Source organism: Pleurodeles waltl, chromosome 4_1 (assembly GCF_031143425.1).
Source record: "Pleurodeles waltl isolate 20211129_DDA chromosome 4_1, aPleWal1.hap1.20221129, whole genome shotgun sequence".
NCBI classification, from domain to species: Eukaryota; Metazoa; Chordata; class Amphibia; order Caudata; family Salamandridae; genus Pleurodeles; species Pleurodeles waltl.
Window position 1 is genome coordinate 766,201,130 of NC_090442.1, and position 13,417 is coordinate 766,214,546.

At 42.5% G+C, this 13,417-nt stretch overlaps 1 protein-coding gene across 1 annotated transcript in view; it reads left to right on the plus strand.

Annotated features, from left to right (window-relative positions):
• Positions 1–13,417, plus strand: part of KCP (kielin cysteine rich BMP regulator) — a 521,393-nt gene that overhangs the window by 385,799 nt on the left and 122,177 nt on the right. Inside the window, exons 44-46 of the mRNA XM_069229392.1 lie at positions 3,510–3,677; positions 9,821–9,914; positions 10,513–10,686. Coding sequence (XP_069085493.1) covers positions 3,510–3,677; positions 9,821–9,914; positions 10,513–10,686 — 436 coding nt within the window. The remainder of the gene's footprint in view (positions 1–3,509; positions 3,678–9,820; positions 9,915–10,512; positions 10,687–13,417) is intronic.

Genomic DNA, 13,417 nt, shown 5'->3' on the forward strand with positions numbered 1-13,417 from the left:
AACCGCCGCGGTCAGAATGCCCAGCGGTGCACCGCCAGCCTGTTGGCGGTGCTACAGCGGTCATTCGCCCTGGCGGTTTTTACTGCCAGGGTTAGAATGACCCCCTAAGTCCCTGTGCTCTGACAGTATGTGTGGTCACGTTATGCAGTGAGTAAAGGATCTGTCTGCAAGGCTTTGTGATGTTAATGTATTGTGGAGTGCAAAAGCCATGCAAATAACAAAAGCAGTAAACACAAGAAAACCCCAGTCCGCTCACCCACACTGGAGAAACAGCCTTCGGGGAATCCCACTAGAACCCCAAAAACTCAAACCAGTAAACTTGTTGGTGTACACCTTAAGGAGGTGACAACATTCTCGAGAACAACTTCCTTCTGGATGGTAGAAGTATATTGTGTAAGTTTATTGTCCTAGTGCCAATGGGGTATAATGTGCATATGCACAAGGTAGAAATCAGAGTCACAGTAGTGTCCGATCATCTCCGCAAGCTCCAGGTAGTTTACAGATGGTCATAGGGAAAAAGGAGAAGTGAGGGAAATGTTCAAGGCAGTGGATCTAGTTGAGAGCTAACAGTAGAGCCAAAGGCAACTGTCCAGGGGATGACCGGATAGACGGTCTGTTACTCCCCTTTATTGCTTGCAAAACTGGGCAGTGTCTGAGGGGGTCTGAAAAACATGGTGCCGGCCAGGGACTTATAAGTAAGTTGAATGAGCCAATTGGAAATGATCAAATTGTACACCTATTATAGGGGTCAGAGCACAAGCAGTGGGGCCTGGACAGCAGGGTGCAGTGCATTACAGATTTGAAAAACCAGCAGCATTAGTCCAAAAACTTTGGGGAGGGGTGTCATACAAAAATAGATACTTTCCCACACTTACAGTTATGAAGACCTGCCTTACCTGAAATATGATTGCACCAAGAATACAACAGTACATGAAGAATTAAGGCAGAGGTGGAGATTTTACAAAATTGGGGACTTTCAAGAATGCAAGTGTGCATCTGTCCCTTCAAAAATGCCAGGACAGTTATGCAACTAAATCGGATTTATAAAATATTTTGTAAGGGAATTTAGCTAAAATCAAAGACAGACCTAGCCTATGGTTAGTAAAAGGACCTAGATTACAGCCAAAAAGGGGGCCAAATGAGACATAGGACCTAGACTATTGTCAAAAGAGAGATGAGTATCATACATGTATTAAAAGAGTGTGCTAAAAGAAGTTCCGAAATCAAGTGGAACCTTGACTAAGATCATGAGGCAAAATACCTGTGCTATTCAAGGGTGAAAATGTGTACTTTTGACTTAAATTATGGATTCTGAGAGGCTATTGACTTGGCACTGCTGCAGAATGTCCTTCGGACAAAAGGTATTTTTGAACCAGGAATAAGGTATTATGCCTTTTAAAGATTTAACTGCTTTGAAACCAGCAATATACTTTTTAGATGAGCTACAAATAGAGTGAAATAGACATTAGGAGTTCAGTTGAAGCAAACAAAATATGTCAAAATATATTGCCACCTGAATAACTTTAATGGTCATAACTTTTTTGGAGCTTTGTAATTGGTGTTTCCAAGACAAGCACTAAACTTAATTGTGATTTGAGAGATGAACTGCAGGTTGCACTGTGCATTGGGAGACAATAAAAAGAGGATGGGCTATTACAGTAACGAAAAGTGGCGAACACGATTCATGCTGGTTTGTTGGAGTGTGCCCAAAATATTTGCTAATGACAACACACCTAGACTAAGATAAAATAAAGGAAATGAGCTAATTCAAAAGAGGGGAAGTAGACTAGAGTCAAAAGCATGAACCAGATTAAAACCAGAGTAGTCAATCAGAGACTGGTCGATAGAAGAATCTTGATTGAGATCAAAATATTGGATTTCTACTTAGATAAACAGAAGGGCTAGGGAAAAGGTGGGCCTAGATTAAGATTAAAAGAATGCCCCCAGACAAGGGTTAAAGGTCTCCCCTACACTAAGATAAATAGGTGAGGGAGTAAGAGTTAGCTAAAAGAAAGGGGCATAGATTATGTTTAAGAGAATGTACTTAAATTAAGATCAAATTAGGAAACTACATTGAGATTGTAAATAGGTCCTAGAGTTACATCTAAATAATAGATCTAAACTAAAACCAAAAATAGTAATCTACACTAAAGAACTAGGCCAAAAATTGAGGTTATACAGTGGCATAGACTGGAAAAACAAGCATGGATTTTGACTGAGATGAAATGGAGTACCTACATTAATTTCAAATTAAAGACACAGATCAGTTACAAAAGCGGAAACAAGTCAAATAGCAGACAAATAGTCTAAAAAAGATCAAAGTGGAAGACTTGGGCTAATACTTAAAGAGTGTTCTAGGTTGGAAGTTAAAAAACTGCAACAAGTCAAAGAACAGATCTAAACTACTGTGATAAAAAGAGCAAATAAAATGAAGACTAAAATCAAGTATCTAATGCAGATCAGGGAGATACGGAAGGCCTAGTCTAAGATTCAAAAGTGAAGTATGGGTAATTATTTTGGTTCATGTTTCGCTTTTGGAAAAAGATGTTCTAATTGTATGCTAAAGCTCTACTTGATTAGAGTCACCCTAGTATTCCTCCATTAGTACAGACTGGTACTACCCTCAGTAGAGCTTGGGTAGTCAGATTGTTTAGAGAAAGAAGTAGGCAGTCCTAAAACAAGGTTGGAACTGAGGCCCAGTGTGATTATGGGGTTAATGACACTGTGAAACCTCATGTGTATTTCCCTACCACTGTATTTTGTTGGCATCAATTATGGAATCACAGACTTCTAATCGGAACCCTTAGTTTACACTTTTTGCACCACAGTGTAGCCAAACTTTGTTTTGTTAACCTGATGAGATCCAGTGACTCGAGAACTGAATCCAGAAGTGGTTACACAGAGCCTGCAGAATCTTGCTTACTGTTGTTGCTCTTTTCGTTTAAGTTTGATTCTGGATTAGGCATACTGCACAGCACTGTGTGAACACCTTCTTCCTCATTTGGCATTGGGCACTGAGCCATTTGCATTATTACATTGCTTGACATTTTCTTCTTAGAAACCATATGTAAATGCATTAAGTGAGCACTCAATATTATGTATATGGTCCAAAAGTAATAATTTTAAAATAATAGTTTGTGTATTTTAAATGAAAATCTTAGGAACTGCTCTTCTCTTTACATTATATACTTAGTTTCCTTTAAGGCATAAGGGTCAGGCCGGTCGTATTTTTACTTCTTTCTTTTTCTACTATCATTAATACATGCAAAGGTTTGCTCAGGTATTTTATAGATGTCTCCTCAGGTTTATCACTTTTCTTTACTCATAGCCATTCTGTCTGTTTGTGGTAATTCATTTCCCGACTTCTCTAACACAGAACAGGAGACTTCACAAACATTATGCAGATGGTACCAACATCTGCTAAAGCTGAAACTATTGATGAGACATAGGTCGGTGTGTCTGTGTCAGGCCTGATTTTCCATTCTATGTTCCCTTTTCTGTTACCACAGCAAGGTAAGATTGTCTGCAACCCAGTGCTCTGTGATGTTCCTTGTACCCACCCCTCCCGAGTACCCGGAAAGTGCTGCCCAATCTGTGTGGACTGCCTCTTTGAGGGACTGCTGTATAACAGTGGGTCTGCCTTTGACCCTGACCCATGCAGGCAGTGCAGCTGCCAGGTAAGAAACTGTACACTGCTGGTCTTTTTTTCAAAGCTTTTCTCATTCTGTGACTCAGCTTTAAAGCAGGTGTTCTGTCAACAGACAGAAGACACATCTCCTTATAGGCAGAGGTCTACCAAAGTCACACAGTTTCACACTGCTTTGTCTGAATGCTCAATACTTGATCACAGAAGACAGCCAAGGTGTATTTGTACATATGGGACAGTGCTAAAGGTTTTAGCTGTTGGTTGGAAGGCTGCTGTTTTTATTCCTTAATAGCTATTGTAGTTTGATACACAGTGAAGTTCTCAATTAGAGTAGGGACTGCACTGTTGTAGAGCTTACATATTTTTATATTTTGTGAAGTCTTGAGTATTGGATTGCCTAACCTACATTTGACTGTGTACAATCATCTCAGCAACAGTTGTCTTAAGCCATTAAAACACGATAGTTGATCAAAACAATCCTGAGTGCGTAGAGATGATTATTATGGGTGTAATCTCACAACTGGCTGGGTTTTAGCATTTTCTCATATCCTAGCAGCACATTCAGAAACAGTGCTCTACTGTCAGTCAGGCCCGACCAACCACATTACCTTCGAAAAACAATTGAAGACTTGATTATTTTTCAACAGGCTTCAAGCCAAAGTGCTTCTATTTCCAGATTGTGGCAAGGTGCATGAAGCAGTACAAATTCATGGGCATTAATACACATTATACAAATTCAAATTCATTCATATATTTATTCAACTCTATGCTGATAGGATAAACAAAATTAGACATGCGTAAGTGTTTTGGTTAGACTGGAAAAGATTGGTTTAAAGTATTTCTGTCTGTAAAAGATAGACACCTTGGTGATTGTATGTTAGGTAAGCAATATATTCCTCTTGCTGCTTGCAAACTTGCTGCATCTGATAGGGACATCTAGTTGCAGATTTCTTTCTTTAGAATCTTCCCCAGGCGTGAGACTGGATCCGGAAACTTTTTTCCCATAGCATGTCAGTGCATTGGAAGAGGGCATTGCGTGATTCCGTATCGACGTTGTCCACCAGATGTGACGTCAATGGAGTCCATATAACCCCCTTGCAGATGCGCTGATATCAAATCCTTCTTTTCTGTGCTTGAAACACGGATCGGATAACAGTTAGTCATGCGGTTTTTGTCCTCGTTCAACGTTTTCCTCAGTGGAGCAGAATGCCTTTTCCTGTATGTCTTCACAGTTCAAACCCTATGGGTCTGTGGACGACAGATGTAGGCTATGGACCCCCACTCAATTTGTATGTGGTGCCTGGGCAAGCACCATGATGCCGAAGAGTGTGACTCCTGTCATCACCACAGACTGAAGGCTCTGCGGGAGCGCCGTATAAAGCTTTTAGTAGTGCGGATGTCAGAGGCATCCCAATCATCACATTGATTACAATATCCTTCTCATATTGAGGGCCATTCGTGGGCTTGTTCAAGGAGTTGTTCTTGTGGACGTCATTCTGCATCGACGTTATGAGGTATATCACAACGCAAGCAGTCAAAGTTGCGAAAGTTCCTGACTTCACCGCGTACAGCCTCCCACCATTCCTTGGTTGAGGAGTCGAGGCCCAAGTCTGCCCCACGTTTCCCTCCCTTTCCCGGGGTTACTCTGACCCAGATGTGTGAATTTTAGGATTCGCTTCAAGCTTTCTTTGGGAAATCACCTTCCCTTGGAGTGCTGGTGGCCCCCAAGGAGGTGCAAGAGGTCTTGACTAAGTCCATGCCAGTGGGTGTGCCCTCAGCTTCAGTTAGACCTTCGGTTTCAGTTAGCAAATCCATTATGGCACAAGTGCACAGCCCTTCAGTCGCCTCTGGCAACCCCTGAGTGGCACCGAGTGACATCACATCCCTCTCCCCGTCTGAAGTCGACATCAACAACGAGGATTTGCCTTCTCGGTGCCGATCGACGTTGGGTACCGTGCCAGTCATGCTGGTTATACCTGACCACCCTCCACATTCTGGGGAGTCCCCGCATATTTATCCTTCTGAGGGACGTGGTGAAGAGGCAGTGGAAGATATAGCACATATTTCACATCTGGATCAGCCTTATATAGAGGACAGCCGGCTAGCTGACGTAGCTACGGGTAGTGGTTTGGACTCTTCGCCAGCCTCAGGACTTCTTTCACCTCCTGGCCTCGCTACGGAGACGAGTTCCTCTCTGGCTGACATGCTGAGATGGGTTGCTGTGGTTTTGAATCTAACACTTCCTTCAGTGGAATTAACTTCTGATCCTCTGATTGACTTTCTTCATCCAAGCCAAACAGGGGTTGAGCCAGTGCTTCCTTACAGTGAAGCCCTTCATGACATTTTGTTGGGGGCTTGGACTAAGCCTGATAAAGGAGCCCCTGTTGAGCGGGCTATATCTCAAAGGCACCGACCTGCCCCAGATGGTCCGGCTTGTCTCCTTAGACATTCTACTCATCATAGTTTGGTGGCACAGTCTGCTTTAGCCTTACATGATATTTAGTTTCTTCCACATGTCCCATCTGACAGAGATTCCAGGATTCTGGACGTTTGTTGCAGGCATATTTTTTCCTCCACAACTTCTGCTTTATGCTCTGTTAATATGTCTTACATTCTTGCACGCTTTTCACATTCATTATGGGAGTCATTGGCAAGCATCTTGCCTACACTTCCGGATGATTTACTATATTTCCCCATTATTCAAGATGGCCAGCATGCAGCTAAATTAATCATTCGCTGTGATATGGATACTACTGATTTTGTTAGTCAGGCCATGGCTTCTTCAGTTGCACTACGCTGCCATGCGTGGTTACGTATCTCCGGATTTTCGGAGACAGTTTTAGCCACATTGATTGTCATGCCTTTTGTTGGTGCCCATTTATTTGATGCACAGGCTGACTCAGCTTTAAGGCGTTTTCGTGAAAGTAGAAGTAGAACAAAGAATTAGTTGGTCCCTCTCTATCCTTTGCCTAGGTAATACCTCCTGTATTGGCTTGTAGGGTGGTTATTTGACTACTTATTTCACAGATGAGCCATGCTTTGGCAGTGCCACAAGGCTTTTTCTGTTCTATGCCTGTTTCACCTAATTGCAGCACCCGGTGGGGTGTTCCTGATTTTGGCAGGTGTTATTTTTCCTTAAATTGTCAAGGATAGATTATTGAGAGGTATATTACCCTGTAACCCAATGGAGGTTTTCATTATTACTCTTTATTTCGTGGTGTGAAAGTGGTAGTTCTCCTCTTCACGTTTGTCAAAGACAGCTTTTTAGCGGTTTATCTCTTTTTGTTTCTAAAGTATACCTGAAATAATGGTGATATTGTTTTCTTAACTGTGATTGGGAGCTTGAGCTCAAGAGTTGATACCTTCCTGGTATGTACCTTACTCTAAGTGGAGTATTTAGTTTCTATACCCGGTGAGCATTTCTTATGTATTTGCACAGCTGGGATTCCTTAGCTTGTGAGCTCTTTTACCTTCATTTGAGGGTGCACAGTTGCTCCCTCTGCAGAAAGTTATTTTTCTAACTTGTGAGCTCATTAAATTATAAAATTTAGTATCACTTATAGCGAACTTGTGTCATTAACAGCTCCGTAGAAGTGTCAGTATATTATTTAATTTCTGTTCAGAGAGATATTTAAGATAATCCTCTTATTAATCATGACCTATTTACTAAGTCCCTCTTGTACTTTCAAACAAAGTAGCTGTTAATCTACACTGTTTGTTATGTGTGTTCTACTTTTACCCTGTTACGGTAGTATCAGTTTTCTGCTTTTGCTAGATTTGATATATTAGAAATCAGAAAGTATTCTCTTGGGGACCTTAAGACTTTCTTTCTTTTGGTCTTATAGACACCACATTTTGGTGGATATTCTACACTTTAGTGTAGAAATTTGTATGGTTTTGATATGTTCTTTGAACATTATACTTTCATTTTCATGGCATATGTCATGTTATCATGGGTCTCCATTGAGACATATCTCTCTGTAGATTCTCTTCACTCTTTATGTAGAGTGATTAATATTCTTGACTCTTTAGGAGTTGTTCTGCACTTTTGCCTTTTGATTTTAAATTTTCTTTTTTCTGAAGGGATTTACCCTCGTACGGGGTACTTTTTCTTCTCTGTGAAGATGTTCATATCTGTTGTGCATGAGGAGGTTAGGTGTGACAACTGTTTTCACCTTTTACCTGACTCTAGTTGTTGTAGGTTGGGTTCACACTTTGTGAAGTGTTGTCCTATCACAGAATGTACACAATTTTACAGATTCTTTTTAGTTCAGAATCCTTTAGATTTTCTGTTTTTAAGTATTTGAGACCTTTTTTAGTTCATCTGTAGATGGGTCTTATTCACATATAAGAGTCACATACTCACCTTGGTCCTTCACAATACAAAGGTTTCTTTTTCATACTTGTTATTTTATTCAGCTTTTTATTTTAAATATATATATATATATATATGCTACTATTGTTCAATGGCATGTTATGCTGCTCTGTGTTCCAACAGTGTAGAACATGCAGTTTGGGCCTATATATAAGAACAAATAGATTTATCTTAACTAGGTAATTTGGCAATACTGCCCTACTGTCATGGGAAGTGTTTTTAATATACGTTTCCTTTGTGTTTATGACACCGATTGGTCATACTATCATGGATATTCTTTATGCAATGTTTTTAAATGTTTTATGACTTTCTTACCCATGCTTCCTTTCAAAAGTTTCATGTTGTGGAATATATTATGGCTCACCTATATCATTATGAATGTTCAGTTCTTTTGAATTGTTCTAGACTGTTTTTTATAGTGAGAGATTTTTTATGGTCTCGATCATGGATGATGTTATCGCCATGCTCTCAATGTTTTATGACTTTGTCTTACTGTGATCCTTTACACAGTTATTTTAGTAAAGAGTATGTGACTACTCATAGGTATTCTTATGAATGCACAGTCTATTTATTTTGCTCTAGACTGGTTCTCTTCTGGTTAGAGGCTCTCAATATTGCTGGGTCGTTTCTGACACACATTTGTCATACTAACATGGCTGAGCTTATTCCCATGTTTTGTATTGTCCTATGGTTTTATTTACCTTTGGTCCCTTCAACAGGTTTTTATGTGTAGAGTATGTTATTACTCATTTAAATTATTATGATTTTCCTGTCTTTTTCTCTTGTGCTAGACCGGTTTTGTTATACTTTGACACTTTATTTAAGGTCTCAGTTCGCAGCACCTCCTCCGGAGTTAGTATGACTTTGGTATCTGAGTCTAAAGTAAGGAATCTGCCGTTAGATGTCTCTATCAGATGAACAAGTTACTTACCTTCGGTAACACATTATCTAGTAGAGACAGGATCTAGCCGCAGTTCCTTAACCACCCTCCCATCCTTCCCGCTCTGTAAGATTCCTTCTTTATCTCAAAGATTTTGTTATCGGAACTGAATTGAGAATTGAGCATCAATTTGACACAAATGTGTCTCTTATTTTAGAACACTGTTTCAATAGGCAGTTTCTATATGTGGCTTCATGTTTTGAGCACGGAAAATAGTCACAGAAGAAACTGTCGTCAGTGCGTAGGTAAGGGGGCTATATGGACTTCGTTAATGTCACAGTCAAATCCGGTGGATGACGTCAATACGGAGTCGTACGATGCCCTTTTCTGATGCTCGGACGTACTATAGGAAAAAAGTTTCCGGATCCAGTCTTGCGCCTGGGGCGATTCTAAAGTAAGGAATCTGCGGCTAGATCCTGTCTCTACCAGATAATGCGTTACCAAAGGTAAGAATCTTGTTCTTTGGACTGCTTATGATTGCACTCTAGAATTTTGATTACAACAACATCATGGGAGAAAATATCAAAAGGAAAGAGCAGATCGGGAAGTATATATTTACTATTCTTAAATCCATATTTATCTACCTTGATGACCTAGTTTCTTGGCTTTGTTATTAGTATCCCTCAAAAATCTGTAGCCAATATTCAGGATCCACACCACCATTTTTGAATCACTGAGTCTTTAGGTATAACTCAGTTTATAATTTCCTCATATTTGATACATCTGTTCTGTGTCATTATGTATGCCTAGTTCACATTGCAAACGTGGTGTTTGAATGGATGCTATTGGTCTAAAACATCTGAGCAACCAGAGATGTCTCTTAGTTGTGAAACTTTCTTTGCATACTTTTCCATTTCAGGCAGGCAACGTTTATTGTGAGCACACTCCATGCCCGCCATTGGCATGCATGCATCAAGTGACGGATCCAGGTATCTGCTGCCCTCGTTGCAGAGGTATTGTACCTTTTGTATTCCTTTTTTCTCTGGAATTTAGCTTAAGACTTTGCATAAGTAAAACACAAGTGGGATGTACTATGTGAAAAATGCTTTGTTTTTCAATGGGAGTCCCTCACTCACCATTGACATAAATATGGGAGGGTTGATCTTGCCCAGCTGACAGAGCCCAGCATGATATCCCAGGTTACACTTGTTGAAGAATCCTAGCGGGAAAGGGAAGCTGAAATGTTTAGTGTGTACAGTAGGGCTTGGAAAGCAGTACTTTTCACAGAGAGCACAGTTCTTCCTATGAAATGTCAAGACTAATGGGTGCCCACAGATATTCCAACAGAGACTCATATTCATTTTTTTCCTGCACTTTGGTGAGTTTCTTTGTTAATAGGTATTCTACTGTTTCACTGGAGTAGCACTTAGGAACAGATGACTTGCAGGTTTTACTTTTTAAAAGGAGTGCTATTCCTTAGATAATTTATTCACCACGTAGACACACTTTAATTCTTGTATTTATCTATTCATTATTTAATTTATGCTTAATGTTGAAGAAAAATGCACAACTTTGTACAACTCATCATTGAATGTTTCCCTGCTTTTTCAGGCTGTGTATACAATGGTCGGGAATATCGTGACGGCACCAGCTGGTTATCCCCCACCACTCCTTGCATGTCCTGCATGTGCGTTGATGGTGTCACCACCTGCTCTGAGACACGCTGTATTGGCTCCTGTGCCAACCCAATCCAGGTGCCCGGCGAGTGCTGTCCACTTTGTGCAGGTATTGAAATTTGTGATAAATCCAGTGAGAGATGCAGACCGGGTAAGGGGTAACAGTTTAAAAGATAAAACAATTCATAGAGAAATTATAATAAACACTGTGTAGGAAGCTGGCTATCTATGCAGTGTACCAATAAAGGAGTACACTATGCAGATTGTACAGGTAACCCTTATTGGTTGACAGAGTGTAGGAAGTTGGCTCTGTATGTGCTATTTCAAAGTAAGGAATAGCATGCACAGAGTCCAAGGGTTCCCCTTAGAGGTAAAATAGTGGTAAAAAGAGATAATACTAATGCTCTATTTTGTGGTAGTGTGGTCGAGCAGTAGGCTTATCCAAGGAGTAGTGTTAAGCATTTGTTGTACATACACATAGACAATAAATGAGGTACACACACTCAGAGACAAATCCAGCCAATAGGTTTTGTTATAGAAAAATATATTTTCTTAGTTTATTTTAAGAACCACAGGTTCAAATTTAACATGTAATATCTTGTTTGTAAGGTCTTGCAGGTAAGTACATTAGGAACTTTGAATCATTTCAATTGCATGTATACTTTTCAAGTTATTCACAAATAGCTATTTAAAAAGTGGACACAGTGCAATTTTCACAGTTCCTGGGGGAGGTAAGTTTTTGTTAGTTTTACCAGGTAAGTACGACACTTACAGGGTTCAGTTCTTGGTCCAAGGTAGCCCACCGTTGGGGGGTTCAGAGCAACCCCAAAGTTACCACACCAGCAGCTCAGGGCCGGTCAGGTGCAGAGTTCAAAGTGGTGCCCAAAACGCATAGGCTTCAATGGAGAGAAGGGGGGTGCCCCGGTTCCAGTCTGCCAGCAGGTAAGTACCCGCGTCTTCGGAGGGCAGACCAGGGGGGTTTTGTAGGGCACCGGGGGGGACACAAGCCCACACAGAAATTTCACCCTCAGCGGCGCGGGGGCGGCCGGGTGCAGTGTTAGAACAAGTGTCGGGTTCGCAATGGAAGTCAATGAGAGATCAAGGGATCTCTTCAGCGCTGCAGGCAGGCAAGGGGGGGCTTCCTCGGGGAAACCTCCACTTGGGCAAGGGAGAGGGACTCCTGGGGGTCACTTCTGCAGTGAAAGTCCGGTCCTTCAGGTCCTGGGGGCTGCGGGTGCAGGGTCTTTTCCAGGCGTCGGGACTTAGGTTTCAGAGAGTCGCGGTCAGGGGAAGCCTCGGGATTCCCTCTGCAGGCGGCGCTGTGGGGGCTCAGGGGGGACAGGTTTTGGTACTCACAGTCGTAGAGTAGTCCGGGGGTCCTCCCTGAGGTGTTGGTTCTCCACCAGCCGAGTCAGGGTCGCCGGGTGCAGTGTTGCAAGTCTCACGCTTCTTGCGGGGAGATTGCAGGGGTCTTTAAAGCTGCTCCTTTGGATAAAGTTGCAGTCTTTTTGGAGCAGGTCCGCTGTCCTCGGGAGTTTCTTGTCGTCGTCGAAGCAGGGCAGTCCTCAGAGGATTCAGAGGTCGCTGGTCCCTTTGGAAGGCGTCGCTGGAGCAGAGTTCTTTGGAAGGCAGGAGACAGGCCGGTGAGTTTCTGGAGCCAAGGCAGTAGTTGTCTTCTGGTCTTCCTCTGCAGGGGTTTTCAGCTAGGCAGTCCTTCTTCTTGTTGTTGCAGGAATCTAATTTTTCTAGGGTTCAGGGTAGCCCTTAAATACTAAATTTAAGGGCGTGTTTAGGTCTGGGGGGTTAGTAGCCAATGGCTACTAGCCCTGAGGGTGGGTACACCCTCTTTGTGCCTCCTCCCAAGGGGAGGGGGTCACAATCCTAACCCTATTGGGGGAATCCTCCATCTGCAAGATGGAGGATTTCTAAAAGTTAGAGTCACCTCAGCTCAGGACACCTTAGGGGCTGTCCTGACTGGCCAGTGACTCCTCCTTGTTATTCTCATTATTTTCTCCGGCCTTGCCGCCAAAAGTGGGGGCCGGGGCCGGAGGGGGCGGGCAACTCCACTAGCTGGAGTGTCCGGCGGTGCTGTGACAAAGGGGTGAGACTTTGAGGCTCACCGCCAGGTGTTACAGCTCCTGCCTGGGGGAGGTGTTAGCATCTCCACCCAGTGCAGGCTTTGTTACTGGCCTCAGAGTGACAAAGGCACTCTCCCCATGGGGCCAGCAACATGTCTCTAGTGTGGCAGGCTGCTGTAACTAGTCAGCCTACACAGACAGTCGGTTAAGTTTCAGGGGGCACCTCTAAGGTGCCCTCTGGGGTGTATTTTGCAATAAAATGTACACTGGCATCAGTGTGCATTTATTGTGCTGAGAAGTTTGATACCAAACTTCCCAGTTTTCAGTGTAGCCATTATGGTGCTGTGGAGTTCGTGTTTGACAAACTCCCAGACCATATACTCTTATGGCTACCCTGCACTTACAATGTCTAAGGTTTTGTTTAGACACTGTAGGGGTACCATGCTCATGCACTGGTACCCTCACCTATGGTATAGTGCACCCTGCCTTAGGGCTGTAAGGCCTGCTAGAGGGGTGACTGACCTATACTTGCATAGGCAGTGAGAGGCTGGCATGGCACCCTGAGGGGAGTGCCATGTCGACTTACTCGTTTTGTTCTCACTAGCACACACAAGCTGGTAAGCAGTGTGTCTGTGCTGAGTGAGAGGTCTCCAGGGTGGCATAAGACATGCTGCAGCCCTTAGAGACCCTCCTTGGTATCAGGGCCCTTGGTACTAGAAGTACCAGTTACAAGGGACTTATCTGGATGCCAGGGTCTGCCAA